General features: G+C 38.6%; 1 protein-coding gene across 4 annotated transcripts in view; it reads left to right on the top strand.

Annotated features, from left to right (window-relative positions):
- The window catches only part of LOC148847043 (uncharacterized), a 71,476-nt gene that overhangs the window by 37,246 nt on the left and 8,514 nt on the right, over nucleotides 1-25,716 (top strand). For all 4 annotated transcript variants that reach the window (XM_088951628.1, XM_088951627.1, XM_088951629.1 and 1 more), the window contains 6 exons: nucleotides 53-152; nucleotides 231-348; nucleotides 476-685; nucleotides 13,010-13,346; nucleotides 18,477-18,570; nucleotides 20,160-20,268. In XM_088951628.1, coding sequence (XP_088807754.1) covers nucleotides 53-152; nucleotides 231-348; nucleotides 476-685; nucleotides 13,010-13,346; nucleotides 18,477-18,570; nucleotides 20,160-20,268 — 968 coding nt within the window. The remainder of the gene's footprint in view (nucleotides 1-52; nucleotides 153-230; nucleotides 349-475; nucleotides 686-13,009; nucleotides 13,347-18,476; nucleotides 18,571-20,159; nucleotides 20,269-25,716) is intronic.

Raw genomic sequence — 25,716 nt, forward strand, 5'->3', positions numbered from 1 at the left:
GCACTATTTTCATTGTTTCTTAACTGAATTTTTCTCTTTTGATATGTGGTAGGACACCAAAACTCTACTGTGAATTCCAAGATTGCCCTATAGAACTACTTCATCCACCAGAAGATTGTAATTTGAACTCTTCGTTGTCCTTTACCCTTCAGGTGGTACTATTGGTTTTATAATTAGCCACACAATTTGAGATGGTTGAAATTATTCATTATGGTAATTTGTCTATGTAGATCTGCAGAGTTGAAGATATTATTGTTGAAGGCCTCATAGAAGGCTCTGTTATTCATTTCCATAGGGCAAGAACTGTACTTGTCCAGTCCTCTGGTATAATAACCACATCTGGGCTTGGTATGTTTTCTGGCTCTCATTTTTTTTAGAATGACTGAAGGAATACTTTATTTTTATTATCTGACAAACAATCCACTTTTTGGACTTGAATTAACTTCTACATGAAGTTTTAATTGAGTGCTTGCAGGATGCACGGGTGGTGTAGGTAGAGGTATAGTTCTGGGCAGTGGGGTGGGCAGTGGTGGTGGGCATGGGGGTAAAGGTGGCGATGGATATTGTAATGGCAGTTTTATTGAGGGTGGTGCTGCTTATGGAAATGCTGGCCTGCCTTGTGAGCTTGGTAGTGGAAGTGGAAATGAAAGCATGGGCAGTTCGACTGCTGGTGGTGGTATCATAGGTAAGCCTATGGTTTTACTTAACTTTGACCATTTTCTGCACACTATTATTACTTTTTAATGTTGCAAAGCTGCTATTTTTCAAACCCTTCTTTTTGTACTTAATGTGGTAGTTGGATCTAGTGTAAGTTGGGTCCCTGATTTGGGCCCAGGTCCTTGAACCGGGCTCATTTAAATTTTAACAAGTTCTCAACCATCTATGTTGCACTCCTTTTTAAGCTCTATATTGGAGAGCCTGAGATCAACAGCAAGTGCTTCTGCTTTACTTTCACTCTCAAGGTCTCCTAAGTTTTTTTCAGTTACTGAGTGACTTTTTGTGAAGGTGAGATGGAAGGTCTCCTGCTGACATTGGTTGACATGGTTGAGGTGAAGACAATGTATATTGTCACTCTAGGCTGTAGATCAGGCCACAAACATGCAAAAGCTCCCAAGAGTTTTGCATGTCTGTGGCTGCAAAAGCTCATTGATACTCTATGGTGTTGGAAGGAAACCATATCGTGTGAAGTGTTGGAAGGTGATGAAGGGCAAGGTCTAGAGTGATAACAGCATGGCCTGTATGGTCACACACTGTAAAGGGAGGTTCTCTCCTTTTCTTCACAAACACAATTACACTGCTTTTTCTCAACAAAAAAAAAAGGACACCATGGCCTGTTGCAACCCCAACAGGGCAGAGGGGGAGGTAGCTTCCAGAGGCAGAGGAGTCAGATCTCTTAGGGGCTTGACACTGTGTCAGACAGACAGACATGTGGCAGTCGAGAAGCAGAGAGTTACCATGTTAAAGCTTGGTCGTGGTGTCATGCAGGAGCAATCACAAGCGTAGATCAAAAGAAGGGAACCAAGTGAATTGTAGATTGGGGAGAAGGGAGGTCAGAGAGAGGTTTCAAAATTTGAACAACAGGCAGACCATCAAATAGTCAGTCATGACATGTCTGCAGAGGATCTTTCCTGATAAAGTGGATGGTCAGTGCACCTCTAAGGAAGAGAACAGTAAAGAGGCTTTTTTATTGGAAACGGTAACTTTCATTAAAAATAGCAGTTAATCATTATACACTGTCAACACTCAGGCTATAAGTGTTGACCTCAATCAATTTCAATAATTACAACACAGCCCAAAAAAAGGTTTTCCCTGAAGGTCCCCTGCTTTGCCAAAGTATCGGCTACAGAATTGGCTGACCTCCTTACCCACTTGAAAATTACTCCAACTGTCCAACATCCCTTGCCAAGCAAAGTATTTCCCTCATTTGTTGTCTAAAAGTCCATACACCCAACATTGTAGTAGGGCCATAATTTCAGCTCTCAGAGAATCTCCCACACCTATGGGGCCAGAATATGGTGCTATCATCCTGCCCTCCACATCTCTGAAAATTCCCCCATCTCCAGAGGGTTCTGGATTACCCAAAGAGCTTCCGTCAAAGTTCAATTTTACCCTTTGTTGTGCTGCGGGTGTCCAATAATGCTGAACCAGACTGTGTAGTTGAAGAATTTGCCACTACCGACCATCCCCTAAGGATATCCTCTACTGAAAAGTCTTCGAACAAGTCAGTTACTTTCGGACAGTGTGTGACTTTAATGGCTTGGCGAGTGGAGAACCATAGATTTATGATACTCGAGGCAAACTAAGATACCAATGTTGTGGATCTGGTTATTTTGGAGCATGTACTGGGCCCATCAAGCCAAACTTAGAAGGGGATATTTTAAACCAGGCTTCTTTCTTTCCAAGAGACTAAGATGCAACAATTGAACTCGAATATAGTTAGGAGTATGGGGGCCAAGGCCTTAGCTTACACTAGTGAAGCTGGAAGTATTCTTAATATCAAGTTATTGGGAGGAGAAGTTTCCAGAAGTGGCACAAGAAGTAACGCCAAGGCCTTTATCTCATGCCATGCCTATCATTCTGGATTATGGAGGAATCGTTAGCAAACCTTCACCCTTCAGCTTCAAAGATATGTGGTTGGAAGAAGATGGTTCCATGGATCTGGTCTAGGGTTGGTTGCAGTCTATGAATTTTAATAGATCAACTAGCCATGTGATGAGTTTGAAGCTGAAAAGGCATAAGGACAAAATCAAAACACAGAAAAGGAAATGTTCAAGGTGATTGAAATGAAGAAAAAACAAATGCGTCAATATTATCTTAGAGGTAAATAAGAAAGAAGAAAAGGGGTGAGGCAAATTAGGATAATAGAAAGATGACTGCATCTGAACTTAGTTATTATAACCTAGCCATTCAAGATGGGATAAAATGGAGACAGTGGTTGAGGGTATTTTGGTTGAAAGAAGGGGATCGGAAATTCTCCTTTCTCCATAAGGTGGCAAATGCTAGGAGAGTGAACACCGTTAAAAGGCTCTTAGTCAATGGACAGGTAGTGGAGGAAGACAAGATGCCAGATAGCTTGCTGTTAAGGTTTTTGGCCAGTTAGCAGGCAGTAGCAAAGACTTGGGTTTGAATCCCACCTTCACCAGGTTGGGGGCTCCGGGCTCTTGGGGTTTGGGGGATGGCTACCCCATTGTGTAGCCCATTTACCTACCAAAAAGGGTGGTGGGAGAATAGTGGAGAATAGAGGTCATCATTACATTTTACAAAAACTCATAGGAGGAATGGAAGCATAGGCGAAAGTGGGTATGGGTATGGGGGCATGGGGGCATGGGCATGCATATGGATATGGGCATGACGTATAGACAATGCAATTGGATAAGGACTTCTTGAAGGAGGAGATTTGTGAGGTTATTCATGTTATGGGAAGGGACAAAGCACCTGGTCCAAATAGCTTCTTGATGACTTTCCTTGAGAAAGGAGGGGAGCCCCTCAAATAAGATCTAAAGTAGATTTTTGATAAATTTCACCAGTTCTTATTTGGAAAGAAGTTCAAACTCTACTTTCTTGACTTCAATTCCCAAGAAGGGTGGAGGGCTGTCGAGCTCAAAGACTTTTGACCGATAAGCTTAATCAGGGATATATACAAAATTATGGCCAATGTGTTAATCATGAGCTCAATAATATCAAAATTGCAAAGTGTACATTCGGGCCAAAGTGAACTGGAGTATTGGACTTCTCCTTACATGAGTTGATTGGATAGGTTTCGGGTCAAGGTGGAGAAATGGGTGAAGGTGTGTGTAACCTCTTCTTTAGCAGTGCTAATAAATGGGAGTCTACATGGAAGATTTTACAATTCGAAGGTATTTGGCAAGGTGACCTTTCTCACCTTTCCTGTTTATTGGTATTGTTGTAGCCCTTAATAAATTGACAGTGTGAGCTAGTATTTATCTAAAAGGGGTAAGTTGGTGCTCATTAAGAGCATTTTGTCTTTCTCCCCATGTATCATGTATTCCTCTTTCCTAGTGCAAGAAGAAGAAAGGGTTCGGTCTAGAGAAGAAAAGTTACTCTCTCCTAGCCGACCCACTTGTATTTATATTTTATATAAGTTGAATTACAAAAGACAGTATTGTCCTTCATTAAGTATGGGACACATAACTTAAACTTAAACAAAACAGATCATTCACTCTCAACTAGATGGACAAATGACCAAAATACCCTTGTACTATCGACTCTAACAGTTAGAAAGAAGTATGAGAGATTTCCTATGGAAGAGTTGGAAAGTTGACTCTAAGTTCCACCTTGTTGGTTGGAAAATGGTATGTAGTTGAAATAAAGTCAGTGGCATTGGGGTGGTTGAAAACTTATGGATGCTTAATGTTGTACTACTTGGGAAGTGGTTCTGGTGGTTCAACATTCAGCAATACAACTTGTGAAGGTAGGTCATTGCTTCTAAATACAGGCAAGAAACTCGGACTGGAATCCCGATGGGTTCTTAGTATGTTATAGTGTTCTCTGCCCACTTTTCTTGGCTGAAAATGAGATAACAAGTGACTTATTCCTACTTTGTCTTGTTACCTCTAACATCTCAGTAGTTGCTTTTAACACATTTAGTGGAAAGGATAGTGTCAAACTTGCACGTTATCTCATTAGCATTTGGAGGATGCTTCTCCACTTTGTTCCTTTTGAGAAGAAACTCCATGTGCTTTGAAATGCACAAACTCTCAACTTGCTCCATTGACCAAACGAATTTCCAAAAACAAGGTTTTTAGTCTTTATGGACCTAACTGAGGTCAGTCCAGTACCTGAAGGTCCTAAATCTAGGGTTTCACTGCACTTGGAATTTAAGCAACCGCTCCTACCAGAGCTTCCTAAACTTCTTCCAACTGCAACCACCCTCTTCTAGAGATAAAAAGGAACCTCAAAGCATTAAGCGTCACACTCAAACTATCTCTCTAACCTGTAATTGGAAACTCTCTAGTGGGCTAGGGTTTTGGGCAAAAAACAGCAGCCTCACTTTCTTGGCAGTCTACAGCCAGATTCTAACTCTCCAAACCCTCTACCAACTAGGCATAAAAGCTCTCTGAACAATCAACAACTTATCTCTCCATACACTCTTCTAATCAAAGGGTGTATGGGAAAAGAAAGAACAATGAAACAAAGAGAAGGAAGGAAGACTTGCTCTGATACCAAGATGTGATTTAATCCAATGAAGTTCTGCAAAATAATTTCAGATTTAAGAAGGGGAAGAAAGAAAAGAGAAAGACAACAAGGAAGAAGAAGATGATGGAGAAGAATGGAGAAAGAAGAAGAGTTCAATTTTCTCCTCTTCTACCTCTCTTAACTTTTATTAATCTTACTTAAACTAATCAAATTACAAGTCTGCCCTTAAGTGGGCGGCCAACTCATCGGTCTACTTAAAAAACATAAAAAAGTATTAACAGGCCCATAAAGAAGCCCATTAACAAACAAAGCAACTAGGAACTACAATAATAAGAAATTAATGGGCTAGGGCCCATTCGACCCAATCTCTCTACCAATTTCAACAAGAAAGTTACTGCTTGGTGGGAAGAATGCAAAGTAGAGGGTTGGGTGGGATTCATCATTCATTCTGTTACAGAAATTAAAATATCTAAATAGAAATCTAAAATCTTGGGGAAGAGAGGAATTTAAAGCTTATGAAGAAGAGAAGAAAAGAATCCTCACAAGTTATAGGAGATAGATAGTGAAGAGCGAAATGGTACCTTTGATGATTTAAGTAGAGGTAGAAGAGCTGAATTGAGGAAGGTATGGGAGATCGTTAGAAGAGAAGAAATATATTGGAGACAATTGAAGGGATGGGAGATCCATCATATGGATGGCTGTACCCTACAGGAAGGTTGGGCGAAATTTCAAAAATTTCTTTACTCCCATATGGGAATCCTATTCCCAATTTAGAAAATTGCATTTTCAAGGTTCGTTCTTGTAACCAAACCGGACCAAATCTGAAACCAAAAGAGGGAGGGATATACCTGATACGGAATCCATGCAAGAATGCTCCTCCCAACGTAGGTGTTCACGCCCAAAGAGAGTACCAAATCCTCCCTCCACTGAAGATGACACAGCTTAGGGTGAAGCAGGATCAGTAGGTAGTTCTTCACCAAGAACTAGTGATTCTTCAGCAAGAATCGAATGGGACAGTGAGCATAACTTCTAGATTGTTTCTTCTGGCAAGAAACAATATCAAGATCAAATCTTGATCCAATCCAAGAACTGGAGATCAAACAAGGTGGGGCGGCAAGAGCAGGAAGAAAAAGAGCAAAAGGCAAGAGCAGTCTAACTGTGTTGTCTTCTCTCTGTATTCAACGAATGTGTCTTTGGAGGTTCACCCTGCTCTCTTATTTATAGCCTTAAAGAGACAACTTCCTAATCCCTTTAGGAGCTTCCTAATCCAAATCTTTTATTTGGATATGGACTCTTTAAGTGATAAGGATAATCCCTTGTCTTATCTGCAGATAAAGATTAGCCTTCCTAATCAAATTAGGAGTTCTTTTGATCCAAATATTTATTTGGATATGGATTCTTTAAGTGGATAAGGATAATCCCTTATCTTATCTGCTGATCCAAATCCCAGATCTGCCCCTATTTAATTAATCTAATTAACCTAGTTCGAAATGGGCTTTTAGGCCCATTAAGCTTTTAGGCTCACTTCCACTTTAATGCTGGCTAGCTTGGCTCTCTTTGTATGGCGTGGGACCCTATCATTGATCTACACATCAACCACATGGGTTTAGCCTAGCCTCTATTACAAGGCCTAGCCGAATTCACTGCTGAATACAATGAACCCCTGAGTCCATCACTGTGGGCTCTCAATGAGTCCGACATTTACACTAAATGGTCCTTGGGTCCAGCCATCTTATGAAGGCCCAAGGACTATGGGTAGATGCAAGATTAGCCCATCAGGTATAATCCTCAATGGTCTTACACTTGACCTCTCAGCCCATAATGATCAAACACTGCCCGACAAGAGAGGACCTCTCCCTCGGCTGCAAGGTATAGTGCTGCACTCTCTACTCACATGGATCTCGGGAATTAAAACCTTTTGCAAACATTTTGAAACCATAATATATATGTATATCTCTATATAAATGTATTTTGCAAAACAAATTTCAACGGTTGAAATCAACTGCCGACAGTTTAGGTTTCCATCAGAGAGAGTGCATCCCCGATCATTCGTTTTGTCCGACAAAGGGGCTGATCTTATCACTATGATCACCCACTCAGATGAATTCTCGGACTGTCCCATCATACCCAGGTTTCGACCCCCTCTAAGGATCTCACTGATTGGCATATCAAAGACAACCCAATCCGACACCTAGTGCAGTATCGTAATCGAGTCTATGGGTCAGGTGTAACATTACAGTTTGGTCCGGTTCAGGGTTTCAAGAAAACTCACACTACATGTACCTCAGGTCTCACCCTGGCAGTTGAAACAAGCTACCCCAACCAACTTGGCAGTACACCAGTGTCAGCCTTGGCAGGATAAATCTCCCTAGATCTATCCAACGACTGTGAAGATTCTAAACTAACATGAGTCTCATATGTGTCCAGTTTAAGGGTATTACACAGAAACACACTATAATAACATGAATCAAATATGTACTTTAATCATTTACAGTAAATGTCATAATGTACATCATGCTGATTGGAGCTAAGGGCATACACTGTCTAACAACAATAACACTAGATTCTTCCATACTTGCTCTTTGGGAATGCGTAGAAAAAATTTCATCTCTAAGCTAAAAGTGGACCAAAGGGAAGTGGTGAATCTTGAGGAAATTAAGGAAGCCTTTCTCTCCTACTTCAAAAGCCTGTACTCAAAGGACAATAATAACCAATTTACCTTGAACAGATGGGAAGGTACAATCCTATCGGCTAACAAGAGAGTATGGTTGGAAAGAAGCTTTGAAGAGGAAGAAGTTAAAGAGGTAGTCTTCAGTATGGATGGAGACAGATCTCCTGGCCTGATGGCTTCCCCTTATTTTTCTTCCAGAAGTGTTGGGAAATTGTAAAAATAGATCTGATAGAATTCTTCAGGGACTTCCACTCTTCTGCCATTGTTAAGGTTTAAACTCAACCTTTCTTTGTCTCATTCCGAAGAAAGGGGGAGTCTTGGAGGCTAAAGACTTTAGACAAATAAGTTTGATAGGGAGCATTTATAAAATTTTGGCTGAGGTGCTGGCAAGAAGACTAAAAGAACCTAGGAGACCTAATTTCCCCAAATCAATTTGCATTTGTAAAAGGAAGGCAAATTGTGGACAACATTCTAATTTCAAATGAATGTGTGGAAGATAGGAAAGTTTCTGGGAAACCGGGGGTCCTAGTCAAACTAGATCTTGAAAAGGCTTATGATAATGTGGATTGGGATTGTATTTTACAATGCCTGAAGATGAAAGGCTTTTGTAGGAAATGGATCAGGTGGATCAAAGGCTGTATTGGCTCTTCATGGTTTTTAGTGCTGATTAATGGAGAACCTAAGGGCTATTTCAAGGCTAGCTAGGGACTCAGACAAGGTTGCCCACTTTCCCCTTTTCTCTTCACCTTCGTAATGGCATCTTTAATTATCTTTTTGGTAAAGCCTATCTTCTTAATCTAGTGAAAGGATTTGAAGTGGGAAGAGACAAGATTCACATCTCCCATTTACGATTTGTTGATGACATCATCTTATTCTTGGATATCTCTTTAATCAACAACACAAACACAAATAGGGTAATCATTCAACAAGAAGGCTGCTGCTTGGTGGGAAGAATGTGAAGTAGAGGGCTGGATGGGATTCAGGCTGTTACAGAAATTAAAATACCTAAAGAGAAATCTAAAATCTTGGGGAAGAGAAGAGTTTAAAGCTCATGAAGAAGAGAAGAAAAGAATTCTCTTGTTATTAGAGGAGAAAGATAGTAGAGAGCAAAATGGTACCCTAGATAACTCAAGCAGGAGTAGAAGAGCTGATTTGAGGAAGGTGTGGGAGAAGATGGTTAGAAGAGAAGAAATCTACTGGAGACAAAAATGAAGAGTGAGATGGCTGAAAGAAGGAGCCAATAACACTAGATTCTTTCACACTTATGCCTTGGGAAGGTGTAGAAAAAATTTAATCTCTAAGATAAAAGTGGACCAAGGGGAAGTGGAGAATCTTGGGGAAATTAAGGAAGCCTTTCTCTCCTTCTTCAAAAGTCTGTACTCAAGGGACAATAATAACCATTTCACCTTGAACAGATGGGAAAGTACAGTTCTATCAGCTGACAAGAAAGCTTGGTTGGAAAGAATCTTTGAAGAGGGAGAAATTAAAGAGGTAGTCTTTAGTATGGATGGAAACAGGGCTCCTGGGCCTGATGGCTTCCCCTTATTTTTCTTTTAAAAATGTTGGGAAATTGTTAAAACAGATCTGATGGAGTTTTTCAAGGACTTCCACTCCTCTTCCATTGTTAATAAAGGATTAAACTCAACCTTTCTTTGTCTCATCCCAAAGAAAGGGGGAGTCTTGGAGGTTAAAGACTTTAGACCAATAAGCTTGATAGGGAGCATTTATAAAATTCTGGCTAAGGTGTTGGCAAGAAGACTCAAAGAAGTCCTAGGAGACCTAATTTCCCCAAATCAATTTGCATTTGTAAAAGGAAGATAAATAGTGGACAACCTTCTAATTGCAAATGAATGTGTGGAAGATAGGAAAGTCTCTGGGAAACCGGGGGTCCTAGTCAAACTAGACCTTGAAGAGGCTTATGACAAAGTGGACTGGGATTGTATTTTAGACTGCCTAAAGATGAGAGGCTTTGGTGAGAGATGGATCAGGTGGATAAAAGGCTGTATTCGTTCAACTATCAAAGGAAAGTTTATATTTGTTCCTCTTGGCTTTCAGTGTTGATTAGTGGAGAACCTAAGGGCTATTTCAAGGCTAGCAGGGTGCTCAGACAAGGTTGCCTGCTTCCCCCTTTTTTCTTCACCCTGGTAATGGAAATTTTAAATTATCTTTTTGAAAAGGCCAATCTTCTTAATCTTGTGAAAGGTTTTGAAGTGGGAAGAGGCAAGAGTCACATTTCCCATTTACAATTTGCTGATAATATTATTTTATTCTTGGATGCCTCTCTAATCAACATCACAAACACAGAGAAGGTAATTGAATGCTTTGAATCAATCACTGGATTAAGGGTTAACTTCTCCAAAAGTGGTCTAGTAGCACTAAATGCAATGGAAGAGGAGCTTCTAGAAAATTTTAAATCTTTGTTAGGATGTAGAGAGGAGAAACTTCTTATCTCCTATCTAGGGATGCCCCTTGGAGGGAATCCAAAATCCTTCAACTTTTATGGGCCTCATTAGCATCTTGGAAGAAGTGCTATCTTTCAAAAGGGGGAAGACTTACTCTCTTAAAGGCCTCATTAGCAAATCTGCCAGTCTACTTCCTTTCAGTCTTCCAGATAACGACCAAAGTCAAAAATCAGATTGAGAAGCTTCAATGAAATTTTGGGAAGGAGGAGGGGAGAAAAGAAGCCACCTAGTCAGTTGGGAACAAGTCTGCAAGCCTAAAGAGGAAGGAGGTTTGGGAATTAGGCACTTAAAAGAGAAAAATTCCTCTCTCTTGGGGAAATGGCTTTGGATGTTTCCTAAAGAATCCAATGCTTTATGGACAGCTGTCATCACAAACAAATACGAATCAAATACAAACGGGTGGGATAACAATCTCCATTTGAACAGGATAAAGACAACAAATCTTTGGAAAGGTATAGTCTCCACTCACACCTTGTTCTTTCCTTTTATAAGATATAAAGTGGGAAATGGCTCAAAAATAAAATTCTGGAAAGACCTCTGGTGGGGAGATTCTACCTTAGTTGCCTCTTTCCCCAGACTTTTCAACCTCACCCTTGACCAAGAAACCACTATTTCTTCCTACCTTCCAGACCAAACTGCTGAAAACACCCTAAACCTTTGCCTTAGAAGACTTCTAAGGGACCTGGAGATTTCTGAACTAACTTCTCTTTTTCAGACCCTTAAAGAAGCCTACATCTCCCCCTCCTCCTCAGATACCCGAGTTTGGACTCTCCACCCAAATGGCGTTTTTCTTCTAAGTCTATGTTCAAGGCCCTGACTGCAGGTAAACATCACTCCTCCTTCCCTTTCAAAAAGATATGGTGCAGCCATTTCCCAACTAGAGTCTGCTTTTTTGTATGGGAAGCTTGTCTTCATAGATTAACACTTATGATCTCTTACAGAAGAAATACTTGGGAAGACTCTCTCTCCTCATGTCTGAATCTTATGTTTGAGTGAAGGTGAATCAGCAGATTACATCCTCCTTCACTGCAAATTCACCCAAAACATCTGGTTTTACTTCTTGAGAATGACAGGTTACAACTGGGTTATATCAGAGCACATTCAAGAGTTCTTGCATCAGTGGCAAGGAATAAGACTAAGCAAAAGGGGAAAATTTATTGGCAATCTGTGCTTCATGCAGTGATGTGGGGATTTTGGGATGAAAGAAATAAATGCCTTTTTGATAATAAATTTACTGGCTGCTGTACAAGGAATCCAGCTTGCAAATCAGCTAGGCATAGAGCATCTGATTATCGAAGGGGATTCCCAGGTGATAGTGGGTTGGTTGAAGGATCCAGACACTGTGATTTGGGGTTTTAGAGATCTTCTCAAAAAGGTTAAATGGTTAACAAGGAATATGACAATCGGAGTTCAGTGGGTAGGCAGATCAGCAAACTCATTGGCTGATTCACTTGCAAAACAAGGGGTTTCCCGGGATACTTTATTTTGGGCTTCAGTGTAATTTCTTTTTGTACTTATAATTCTGTAATTAGCTTTAAAGGAAAGGTCGCATCTCGTGCCTTTCCACGGGTTGCATGTAACTCTTATTTGCTGGTTTAATAAAATTTTACTCATTTATCAAAAAAAATAAATAAATAAATTTAGGCCCCTCAGAGAATTAATTTCAGATATAATGTACCTTTGTAACCTCTGGACAGTCAATTCAGAGTTGTTCGAAGGAATTCCTTTTCTTTTTCTTCCTCACCCTCAACAAGCAATTCCGAGGCAACTGGTTGTTCTCAGTGATGGAAAGGTGACCCTAAACTTTGATGGGGGCAACATATGCTGGACTTTCAGTGGTCCAATTGGATTGGCTGATTCCACAAAGGCTGAGGTGATGGTTGCTCTTACTGGAATCAGAATAGTAAAAAATTTGGGAATTCAGAACCCACTGTCTCTTCCCCAGACTTTTCAACCTCACCCTAGACCAAGAAGCCACCGTCTCTTCCTGCCTTCCAGACCAAAAAGAAATACCTTTGAATATGTGCATGCTAAGTGAAGTACTAAATGGGATCTATCAAAAAAAAAAAGTGAAGTACCAAATCGCATACTAAATAAATTAAGTGCTATTTTGACTATGACTTGGAAAAATAGTTTTGGATGTCAATGTTCCACTTAGTGGTTGTTTTGTTTGGACTGAGATTCTGGCCTTGATAGTGGTGCAGTTTCTGTGTGTAATCATTAGTAAAATCTTGCATCATTATTCATGGAGTAAAAGGCATCTCTAGGTTCTAGAGCACACAGTCCATTGTCTATTGTTAATATTGGATATTTGGATTTGATATGAAGATATTGTCGATTTTTTAGGGCAAGGTAATCAAGGATATTGGTTTATATTTATCCATTTTTTACTAAAGTTGACTTTCCTGGGCCTTAGTTGATTAGAAGACTAAAAAGGGATACTTGGCATGGGAAGTTGGAGGGATTTATCTTATGGCTTATAGGCATTATATCTTCCATTTGTTTAAACTGTCTGATTTGAAACAGGTCTCTTATTCCAATAGTGCATAGTAGCCTTTTATAATCTCTTGAACCTGATATTCTGGTTATTCATATTCTTTTCTAATCACACTCATTACTCTTCTGATATTTATTCTTTTTATATTTTTTTCTTTTCTTTTGGTAAAGTTACTTTATCCTTTTCAAAAAAAAAAAAGTTTTCTCTGTCTCTGTTGAACAGTGATGGGTTCGTTGGAGCATTCCTTGTCAAGCTTGTCCATTTATGGTTCTCTTAAGGCAGATGGAGAAAGTTTTGAACAAGGCATTAGAAAGCATGGCTATGAAAGCTTAGATAGTTCAAGTGGAAGCCCTGGGGGTGGATCTGGTGGAACTATCCTTTTATTTTTGCGTGCACTGGCCCTTGGAGACAATGCTGTTATTTCAAGTGTTGGAGGACAAGGTAGTCAAAATGGTAGTGGAGGTGGTGGTGGCGGTAGGATTCACTTTGATTGGTCTGACATTCTGACAGGTGATGAGTATCAGCCCATAGCAAGCATCAAAGGCAGCATATGCACAGGGTCTGTATCTAATCAACATTTCGGCATTATGTTTTTATGAAGTATTTTTCACACTTAAATTTGTCTCATTTCCTTGAATCCTGGACAGGAAAAGGCATCAAATGTGCTTTTTCATGAACTTGCAGGAAACAAACTGACCTGTCTTCATTTACTTTTATAGTTTGCCATATGTTTTAAAGATTTATGTAATCATTTACAATTTCTGATCATATGGTGTGCCATCTTATGCTTCCCATAATTTTTACTCACATTTTTTTTTTTTCTCTTTTATTCTATGTGTTAAGTTGCATTATGTTTGTGTATTAGGATCTATGATTTTACATTGTAGGAGAGCTACAATGAACAAATAAATTTTGAGTCCTATTGGAATTATGTGTGCCATCTTCCTTTCTTTTCTTTTTCTTTCTTTTTTTTTTTTTTCTATCTTTTTGTATGAGGTGTGTGTGAGACACATGAGGCGTATGCCTCTAGCACGCCTCATGAAAAAGGCGTATGAGGTGTATGCCTCAGAGGTATCAATGCCTTTGGTATACACCTCAGGGTGTTTTGGGGGCTCCTCACCTAAAGGTGTGCCTCCAAGCATGTGCCTCCTACACCTTTTTAAAACATTGGGTTGGTCAGTTGTCCCTGGTGATGATTTGGGGCATATGTAATCAACTCTAACTAATAGATAACTTGGTTATCAAAGCTTTCATACAGGTCTCTTTTTATCCTTTTGGACCAATCTTGAGAGTCAAGTTGAAGCAAGATTGCAAGAATCAAAGAATATGGTGGCAAAATAGGTTTTGGTAAGCAGTAATTTCAAGAAAGAAGAAATTTTCTAGCAAGAACTTCTGAGAAATCAAGAGGATTCAAGAAGATTGAAAGATACATAAGAACATCAAACAAGAATGCAAGGAATCAAGAAAAGAACCAAGAACAGTCTCAAAATTCAAGAAAGAGTGAAGGGAAATTAGATCTGAATTCAACAAACAAGCAGGAAGGTTTAGATCTAACTCTAGAAGAAGAAGGGGAAAAGAAATAGAAGCCCATGAAGAAAACCAATTCTTGCTCAACCTTAGGAACATAATGGTGGGTGATAGTGGGATGGCTGAAGAACAGCGGTCAATGACTGACAATACCAAAATATCATGAGAGAGATATGATACTTGGCCAAGGAAATGGGAACTACCTTGGCATGGGTTCAGAGGCAAATAGTCTGGCTGATGCTTTGTCCCAACAGAGGGTGAATAGGACTCAATTGTTTTGGGGACAAACACCAAATCAGTAATTGCGATCATTAGGGAAATTATCAAAAAACAAAAAAATGCAATCATTACGGAAGGGGGCAGGCAGAAGAAGCTAGACTACACTTTTGGGGTGCTTGGCATTAATTGCATTTAACTTATTCTTTCTCCAAAAATGAACAGAACTTTAGGATTACCATAAAAGCTTCAATTCTTGAATCTAAAAATTCATTGTTTATTGCATAAATCAATCACTGCATATTAGTAACAATGTGTTATGTCTTTGAGATTTCCAATTGAACAAGTAACCAAATATTGCTGGTCCACTTTAAGGTTCATGTTGTTAACCCAATGCACCTTACATGGTTCAGGGTTTAGTTCTACTTTCATATCTAGTTTCTTCATGATTCATTAGTTACTATGTTACTACATCTTCCACTATTTATCATCATGAGACGATTCTCCTTGGCATTGTTAGGCATCTGAAAATTACTAGTTTGCTTCCAGTCTTCATTCTAGTAGTTGAACAAGACTATAATTTGTTTTAAATATTTGATGATAAAAGACAAAGATAGAAGAGAAGAAGGAGAGAAGAGAAGAGAAGGAGAGGAGAAGGAGGACTCGAAGATTGGGTTCAGAAAAGAAGTGAGAAAGCTAGCAATTGCCGCCCCTCTACTTGTATTTATACCCATATCCAAATAAATGCAAAAGGGCTGAATTACCCTTATTGCTTACATGACAAAAAATAAAACAAATTAATAATATAAGACTGAAATAACTACTAACTAACAAACTGAAATAACTAATATAACTACTAACTGTACGGACACAGTGGGGGTCCACATCAGTGTTCTCTACAATTCTCAATTACTGGTTGAGTATTGTAATAAAGGTCGCAATACTAGACATGGATCCTGGTCATCCTCATCTGTTTCATAAACAACAACCTCTGTAAAATCAAATTCAGGTTCTATGACTTTGGTCTCAAGTATAAACAACCTCCTCTTGTAAACTAGTGAGAACAACTTTGTTTGGACATTGAGAAGAGAAAGTGACAAAATATTTTGCAATAAAAGTATTGTAAATCCTTCCTAGAGTTAGTTGCAGCTGAATTTCCTACACTGTCTTGATTAACCACAGACACAAATGGCCTAGTTGGAGAAGTTGAGGCAGGCTTTGAACATATAGAACCACATTGTACTTGAGTTCAATAGATAATACAGTACTATTTAGATGTAAAAGAATAAGCATGAATTGAAGGTTCTCTTCTTCATATGGGCTGCTTTTAAGGGCAAAATTCCCACCAGTGATGTTTTGAGGGGAAAAAGGATACGATCCTTGTCAACCGCTGCTGTTTGTGTGGGGAGGATTAAGAAACTATCCAGCATCTCCTTGTTCATTGCACTTACTCTTACAAGATGAGGTTTCATCTTCCATGTTTTAAGACTGTTTGAGACGAGTTGGGTGATTCCCCAGACCTTGCCTCCCTAACGTCCTCTTGGTGAGGGCAGGCCTTCTCTAAGAGGGGTAAGGTGCTGTGGAAAGAGCTGCTCATGGTGTTTTGTTGGTGCAACTAGAAAGAGTGGAACAGCTGCCTGCTTGATGACCAAGCCTGTCTTCCAGAGAGTGTGCGCAATTGCTGAAAGCATCTTGTTCAAATGGGTTTCCATTAATCTTCTCTTAAGGGGTTTTCATTTTAGTCACTTCGTGGATCATTGGGGAGCTATTCTGTAGGATAATGATTTTACTGTGTAATGTTTTGCCTCTTGGCTCTTCCTTCCTTATAACCAGCCGCTGAGGAAATCTTTCCCTCAGCAGTGCTTATTATATTTTCTTTAATGAAATCAACCATTTTCAGAAAAGGTAGATCTTCTATGGGGATGCCCTTAATCTGGTAGACAACCTGAGTGGCATTAGACATCAAATATATATTGTCACTAGACTGTTCAGATGTAACCTTTTTTTTGTGACTAACAGTAGATTCTTGTATCACATACAAGATGAGGTTTCATCTTCCATGTTTTAAGACTGTTTGAGACGAGTTGGGTGATTCCCCAGACCTTGCCTCCCTAACGTCCTCTTGGTGAGGGCAGGCCTTCTCTAAGAGGGGTAAGGTGCTGTGGAAAGAGCTGCTCATGGTGTTTTGTTGGTGCAACTAGAAAGAGTGGAACAGCTGCCTGCTTGATGACCAAGCCTGTCTTCCAGAGAGTGTGCGCAATTGCTGAAAGCATCTTGTTCAAATGGGTTTCCATTAATCTTCTCTTAAGGGGTTTTCATTTTAGTCACTTCGTGGATCATTGGGGAGCTATTCTGTAGGATAATGATTTTACTGTGTAATGTTTTGCCTCTTGGCTCTTCCTTCCTTATAACCAGCCGCTGAGGAAATCTTTCCCTCAGCAGTGCTTATTATATTTTCTTTAATGAAATCAACCATTTCTCAGAAAAGGTAGATCTTCTATGGGGATGCCCTTAATCTGGTAGACAACCTGAGTGGCATTAGACATCAAATATATATTGTCACTAGACTGTTCAGATGTAACTTTTTTTTTGTGACTAACAGTAGATTCTTGTATCACATACAAAGCAGCTTTGCTGTTCAAGATACTTGAAGAGGTTGGCAAGATGATACTTGAACAGCCAATGGCTGACAGCATCAACAAAAACAATGATAAAGTGGGTTACAGATGTGCCCCTGTCCCCCATTCTAGATCTCTCTTGCTAACCCTCATCCTACTTTACTATCTGCTAGACTTTTGGAAGACATAGGAACCCAACTGAATGACCAGTTTGGATTGGAAGATAAAGTCAATGCTTCTCTGATTTGAGATCTTAAACACCAAGGTCCTTCAGCACTTGATTGAAACCCACTAATCACAACTTGACAATCTCTTTTAACAGGCATAAAATTCCAGTCTCACTCCCATGCAGATCTCAGTTCATGAGGAAGAGCTAAAAGTTTTGTCCTGAGGGAGTTAGCTGTTCCAGTTAGACCTGCATAGCAAAACAATATTACATGTTGTATGTCAGACCTTGTAGCCAAATGATGGAGCTTGCTGACATACTCTTCAATTCTCAATTTCTCATGGATCTTTGTTGTAACTGCAAAAGTTAAAGATGTATACAATATGTTTTCTAGGCATCAAGTGACTTTTTAGTTGGCATCATATCTTCCCACATCCTTACTTCAAATCCCTGTCTCCTCATAACCTCTGACTGTCTAAATGTCTAATTCACCAAATATGTGCTGTCTTCCTTGTTGTGATATCTTATCTTGTGTGTTTATTCTCAATATGAACCCCTGTTCCCTCATCTCTTTTCATCTATTCTTTTTATGTTCTATCATTTCTATTCTAATTCTCTGTTACAGGTTTAATCAAGACCTTCTGTTTAGCATTTCTTCCAACTCTTCACAAGGCTCAAAATGTCTCCCATCTCTCTTAAAGATTTCTTGGTGTCAGATTTTCCCAATCCTTTTCTCCTTGTTGTTTTGCAAGATCAACTGAGATCCCTGTGTCCAAACTCTTCAGAACTCTTTCAGCCAATTATTCTGAGTTTGCACACAAAATATCATAGAAAAATCCCATTCTTGCACATATTTTCTTTGTTCTTGAAAATTTAATTGTTCTGGCGAGAAACTTATAGATTTCTGTAATCTGTATCTGACCTAAAAGCCTTTATAGTCAAATTGCACATCTTTGATACTCCACCTAGCTGCCACAGCCCACAGGAACAACCCTTCTTACATCAACGAACCTCATTATGTTTCTGTAATTTCTGCATACTTGTGTCCAGTTTGTCTTTAATGTCAACCTTATTCTTTTTTTGTTTTAAGTTTTAAGCTAAATCATGCAACTAGTGGTCTTTTTAAAGCATATGGATGCTGAGTTATTTGTTTTTATGACAGAGGAGGATTGGGGAGGAATAAAGGCCTTACAGGAGAAAATGGAACAGTTACTGGTAAGGCTTGCCCAAAAGGGCTTTATGGGATTTTTTGTGAGGTAACTTATGCAACCTTTTCCTCTCATGATACTCTTACAGTTATTAATTTAAACCATTTTAGTCCTTCTATATCTCACTGGAACTGATGCATATGCAGTTGTGATCATAGTTGTCAAGGCGACGCCTAGGCGACAAGGCGCCCTTGGAGGATTGCCTCACCCAGCCGCCAAGTAGTTTTTTGCACTATGTTATAAAATACTTTTATATTTTTAATTTTTTGACATTATAAAATAGGCATTATTAAACTAGAATATTCATTTTATGTGTTTATGTACTAATTTCCTTTTATTATTTTCTTATTTGTTAGGGTTTAATCAACACAAACATTTCTAACTGCTGTATTGAACCCATGGTTCAAAGTATCGATACACCTCTGTGTATCGGCAGAGGTGTATCAGTACTTATAAAGATACTCCCCCTATTTTTTTATTTCTTTGGTTTTCAATTTCATTTTTAAATATACATATATTATTATTTTAAAAAAGGGTTCCCGGAAACACCTGTAAACATGTGTATTGGATTTGGGGCGCCAAAGATACAACACAATACACCCAATACCGGGCGTATCATATTGAAGTTTTGATCCTTGATTGAATCCTCAAAGATTTCAGAACCTGAACCAGTAAGCAAGGGAAGAACTTAAAATTTTGTCTAATCAACATATTTTCTTCTTACAAATCTTCTTCTTCTTCCACCCTTTTCTTTTCTTCTTTTCCTATAACAAAAGTAGGGGTTCAGCTGCTATATTTTTTGAATTTTCTTCCTTCGTTCCTTTTCTTCTCATTAAATGTTGATTTTCTAAACTTAAAACGTGAAATTTATACTTCTTTTATGAAAATTATGGATAGTTATTAAGGAAAGATGGTTATGGAACCTAGGGAACTACCCTTGGATATATGTTTTTACTTAAAAAAAAAAATCCATCGCCTAGGCAACTAGGCGACAAGGCGCCCCCTGTTGCCTAGCCTCACCTTGGCACCTTAAAAACTATGGTTGTGATAATTCATAACTCCAGGATTGGTCAGTGTTGTCAGGCTTGGATCAGTCGGAAAATGGAAAGCTCACTGGATTTTTACCAGTTTAACTGGAAATATAGTCCTTCAGCCATGAAAACCATAAAAAATTAAGACTTGAAAAGCTCACTGGGTCACTGATCTGCTGGTTCAACTGTCTGATCCATTCTTGACAACATTCATGACTTCTAGTTTTCTCCAGCTGAATTCTGGAAATTGCCATTGGAATTTATGTGACCCATACAGAACATTTACTAGTCCTATGTATCCCTTAATCTTTGGAAATATTATTGAATTGAAAGTTACATTCTTCCCTGTGTACCACTAAATGTGTGCATTTATGCCAGCATTTATTTTCCTCATTATTTGATTGTTTTATTTGCATCTATTTCCTAGAAGTATAGAAATCCCAAACAGGACTTATGCTACCAATAAAAACAGTTAGGATATAAACAGATTATGTTGGTGATAAAAGTTAGGGTAAAGCATATATGAAGCTTTCTAGTAAATATTTTTGTGTAGTTTGGATCTCTTCTCAAAATTTCTTTTAGGATAAGTGAATTGTGTTACTGCAGGAATGCCCGGCTGGCACTTTTAAGAATGTTGTTGGGTCTGATAAAACTCTTTGTCATCAGTGCCCACCATATGAACTTCCACATCGCGCCATCTACATGAATGTTCGAGGTATCTCTAAAAATTTATGCTTTAATGTCTTTTGTTTACTGAATGGAAAATTTACAATGTTTTCAACTGAATATGGATTGCCTGGAAATATTAAATTTTATGGTTTTCCCATCGTATTACTTACATCCTTCAAGAGGCAACTGTTCTCCATTATTTATGACTTGTGAATCTACTATGATTTACAAATAGAAAGAAAGAAGAGCAGATGGTGTGAAGAAGAAAATAGAGAGATTTGAGAGAAGTATGAGGCATTTGCTTCATTATCATTTTATTAACAGCAGGTTGATTAGAACCGAAATTTAAAGAATATCCTTTATAGCTTTAAGTACAAGGAGGGGCTATAATAATATTGTAAAACTCAGTACTGTTAACACCCCCTCCAGCTGTGTTTTATCAGTTGCCTTAGTCAACATTTCAGCTTGGTGATCACCAGTCTTCACAAAAGGTGGACAAATTTTCTTTGAAGCAACCTTCTCTTAAATAAATTGCTGGTCAACTTCAATGTGTTTGGTTCTATCATGCTAGACTGGATTATGTGCTATACACATGGCAGCTTTATTATCATAACATAAGTTCATTAGACTAACAACTGGATATTCCAACTCATGTAGAAGTCTGGATATTCCAACTCTTCAACCAAAGTAATTCACAAGCCCTATGAGCCATTGCCCTATATTTAGCTTCAGCACTAAAATGAACCATCATTAACTACATTTTACTTATCCAAGTGAGTTCGGATTTCCTCACAAAATTGGTCTTCACACCCACAGCCCTTGTAGCCACACACAGAAACATCTCTGTACTTGTATATTTTATTCAAGGGGAGATGTTCGCAATACACCGGTGCGAGGGCTGTGAGGTGGGTGTGAAGATCAGTTTTGTGAGGTTAAATCCGATTTCTAACCAAGTGACTAGATTACCACCAACAAAGGAACTTCCTACCAACCACTAAGCTAGCCTATTTAGCATTAATCTACACTTTCACCTTAATATGGCCATTGTTTTTTGTAGTCAGTCATAGAATAACCTAGGATAGAAGAGAAGTTCGAGGAAGAGAAGAACAAAAGAAGGCAACATACAGAATGGGGAGAAAAGTTGAACGGGTTAGTAATGACTCCCATTTCACCCTAATATATTGATAAATATAAATAATTATAGAGTGATCCCTAGAAGAAAAGAAAATAACAGGAAACCCCCTATGCTTGAAATATTCATAAAAACACCCCTTACAACACGTCAACACTCCCCCTCAAGTTGGGTTGTAGATATCATGCATCAACTTGACACATAGCTCTTGCTCTTCAATGAGCAGGGTATACAAAGTTCACCCCTTGTTCTCTTGATTTAACAAAAGGTATACAAATTTCACCCCTTTCCACTCTTTCATGTATGAAGTGCTTATCAATCTCAATCCTGATTGTAGCCTTGTTATCACAGTTTAATGATATAGGATCTGAATTCCACATGCCAAACTCAGTGAGGACGTTTTTCAACCACAAAAATTCAGCAACTCCTTGAGACATGGCTCTATACTCAACTACCGCACTTAACTTTGCCACCACTACTTGTTCCTTACTCCAAGTGACTAAATTTCCTCTTACAAATGTGCAGTAACCAGTAGTGGATCCCCTATCATCAATAAAACCAGCCTAATTGGCATCAGTATAACCTTCACCTTTGTGTGACCATGCTTGGTAAAGAGGAGACCCCTACCAAGGTGTTTTTTCAAGTAAACTACAATCCTCTAGTAGCGTTGAAGTTAGTGGGTCTAGGTGAGTGCATTTACTGGCTCAGAACACCTACAGAAAAAGCAATATCCAGTCTAGTCATGGAAAGATATTTGTTTTGAAGAATAAAGAGAAAAATTCATTAAAATAAAAGAAAAAGGCATAAGTACAACATAGGATGATAAGATATTACCTCAAGCCTTTTAGCAGCTCCATTAAACTCCCAAAGGCCTAAGAAAACCATTGCTTACACCCAAGGAAAACCCAATTAAGCCCACTACAAGACCCAATAAAACTACCACCAACCAGCCACACGCGAGCCTTTCTGAAGCCCGCATCAGTCTTCATCTATAAACTCATCCTCCCGATTTGAGTAACCCTCATCCCAATCCTTGCTCCCTTGATTAAAAGCTTTCTTCTTCTCTTTCTCTTCCTTTTTCGTTCTTTCAAATTTCTCAAAGGCCCTCCTGGAAAATTCTTTGCCACCCCAAAAAATACAGACCCAAGATTTTCCCAACCATCACCTCTTTGTCAACTAAATTCTGTATATCCGCATCACTTGAGCCTTTTCCAACAACAACAGTATCCTGTGGCATCTTGATTCCACTAGATTCCGAATCAATGCCACCCACCTTGTTTTCCTGTTGATTCTTCATAGTAGGGGGAGGCTATGACTGAACTTGCAATGCCACCCTCCTTTGACCAGTTTCAGGAGTCCCATTACCTCTCACTCTTTTCCTTCTATAAACCCATTTGTATTTTTTTGTAGGTCCTGCCCCTGCTAAGCCTAGTTTTAGTCTTGAAAATACCTTTGTCACATGAACTATGTTGAGAGATCTCAGATTATGCGGTTTCTTGCTTATTAACCCATTACTTGATCCTCCTCATTCTCTTCCAGATTACTCCTTTGGCCCAAATGAGTCTCTAATACCAATGAATGTCTGAAACTGTCTCACCCTCACAATTTCCAAGTTTATGACTTGGATCCATAGGAAAATCGGTTGGTTTACACCCTAATTTCCAAGTATCCTTCAACAAACCAAGGATATACTTCCTTTGGAAGATGAAGATACCCTTGTTAGATTGAGCAACTTCAATACCAAGGAAATATTTCAGAGGTCCAAGATCTTTAACTTTAAACTGTGAAGCCAGAGGCTTCTTCAACTCTTGATTTTCTTCCTCCTAGTTTCCTGTAATCACAATATTATCCACATGCACAATCAGAATAGCAACCAGCTTACCTCCTCTTTTCATAAACAATGTATGATTAGCTTGACACTGCACAAAACCAACCTATTGGACAACATTGTTGAACCTTTCAAACCATGCTCTAGGGATTGCTTTAGGCCATATAAGTATTTCTTCAAACAAAAGACCTTATCCTCACTGCCCTGCACCTGAAATCCAAGAGGTTGGACCATATATACTTCTTCATCAAGGTTACCATTCAAAAACACATTCTTCACATCCAATTGATGAAGATGCTAGGAGAAATTGATAGCAAGGGATAAGAGCACCTAGATAGAGTTCATCTTGGCAACCAAAGAAAAAGTTTCATTATAATTGACACCATGTGTCTGGAGAACCCCTTTCCTACCAGTCTCGCCTTATACCTTTCAATATACCCACTTTACTGTAAACACTCACCTTCAACATCAACCTACAGGCATCTTTCCTTTTGGAAGATCAACAAGGTCCTACGTATGATTTTTATGAAGGAACATTTCTCCATTCAAGTCCAAAGTCTCTATAACACATTTAGGGATAGACACACTACAAATACTAAAAATGAAGGCACGATAACTAGGAGACAAATGAGCTGTGGAAGTGAATAGAAATGGAAATAGGGCAGGATCAGGGAGGGATACCCCCTCTCCATCCCTTCTCCATAGTCAATATTCTCTTCCCCATCCCCACCCCATCCCTGGTGGTGGGGCAGATTTGGGGTGAGGCAGCCATTCCTCATCAGGGACGGGTAATCCCCGAATTTTCCCCACCCCAAGGCAGCCACCTAAAAATAATCTAAATTGTGAATATTTTTTAAATAGGACTGGGAATTTTGGGGTATTTTAGGAATTGAATTATGGCAATTTGGGGGTACTTTAGAAATGGATTATGGGATCCTAAGATTTTAAGAATTTGGAGAAAACTTTGAGATATTTTAAAAATCAATATTAAATCTAGGCATATTTTACTAATTTACCATTGGGTTCGGGGAAAAAATATTTTCCCTGGTTTTATGGGGAAAATTGCTATCCCTAGAAGTGAAGAAGGAAATAGGGTACTTGGAATAAGTCCTACTACAAAGAGCAATGGGAAGGTCAATATCATAAGGAGAAGGTTAAGAGGTACTTGAAGGACGACTGGCATGAAGATTTTCCTCATGAGATCATGGTTTAAAATGTTGCGACATTTCAGTAATGTCGCCCAAAATATGTCAATGTCAAGACCTACTAGCATAAACTCTTGAATTAAAAAAATACAAAGTGTCAGTTGATATTTTGATCACTTTGGTAAATGTTGCCTATGTTGTTCAGAAAAAACAAAAAAAAAGTATAATATTTTGAAATATTTCATCCAAATGTCAACAACTCAGCATATATTTGAAAATAGAGAATCAAATTTCATATCAAACAAAAAGAGAAAGAGAGAGTTTAAACGGGAAAAAAGAAGTTTTTAGTTTACTTACATGAAGCTGGAAGAACTATAACTTCAGGCTCGAATAGGCACAAGAGTGGCTTCTACCCTCAGTCATGCACCGAAATACCTTCTTTGAACAAGAAGCAGGATACTAGACATCTAAAACTCTAAAGAAATTGCTCTCATCTCACTTTCAAGTCTCGTCTCGGTTCAGGTATGCAATGCTATCCCTATTTTCCTCTCAGTGAATAACCATGAAAAATAAAGGGAAAAAGAAAAAAAAAAAGAAGATAAGGAGTTGAGTACTTGAGGTTGAGGAGAATGCTTGTCTTCATCTTCTATTTCTTCATCTTCATCTTCGGATTCCTGAAATTCTTGCAGTCATCACTATTTGCATTGCGTCATTGCATCTTTTGTAATCTTCAAAATTTCAACCCTTAATCCTAAACGTTTAAGTTTATGTTATTAAAGACATGCTATAGTACATGATGGTCTATTAAAGTCTATAGGCCATCACAATAGCAAGCCTTTAAATGGAAGATAATAGTCTAGAAAAGTGTATAAATGCTTCTTTTAACATTTTACAGAATATAATTGCATATTTCCACATATATCCTAGTTTTGAACCAAATTTCCTAGTTTCCTAAAGGAGATAAAAAATGCACTTGCATTGTTAAAGAAAATACCTGCTTTATATTTGGCAACCTTAAGTCATAGAAAGTATGTCAAAGGCCCCAAATCCTTGATTTCAAGTTTCTTGGCAAGAATAACTTCACCTACTGGATGTATTTAGGAGATTGTTTGAGCCCATAGATAGCCTTTGTTTTTGTTTTGTTTTCTTGGTTTTTTTTTTTTTTTTTTTGATCAGTAAACATGAGCCCATAGATAGCCTTTGTTTTTGTTTTGTTTTTTTTATCAGTAAACTTGAGCCCCTAGATAGACTTTCTCAACCTGCTTATCCATTTTTTATTACCAGTCAACTTAATCTCCATTGGCATTGATATGTAAACTTCTTTCTTAAGTTCAGCATTTAAAGAAGACATTTTTTACATCTATCTAGTACAATGGCCAGAGAGCCACT

This window comes from Nelumbo lutea, chromosome 6 (genome assembly GCF_056320005.1).
Source record: "Nelumbo lutea isolate HS-2025 chromosome 6, American lotus-T2T, whole genome shotgun sequence".
Lineage (NCBI taxonomy): Eukaryota > Viridiplantae > Streptophyta > Magnoliopsida > Proteales > Nelumbonaceae > Nelumbo > Nelumbo lutea.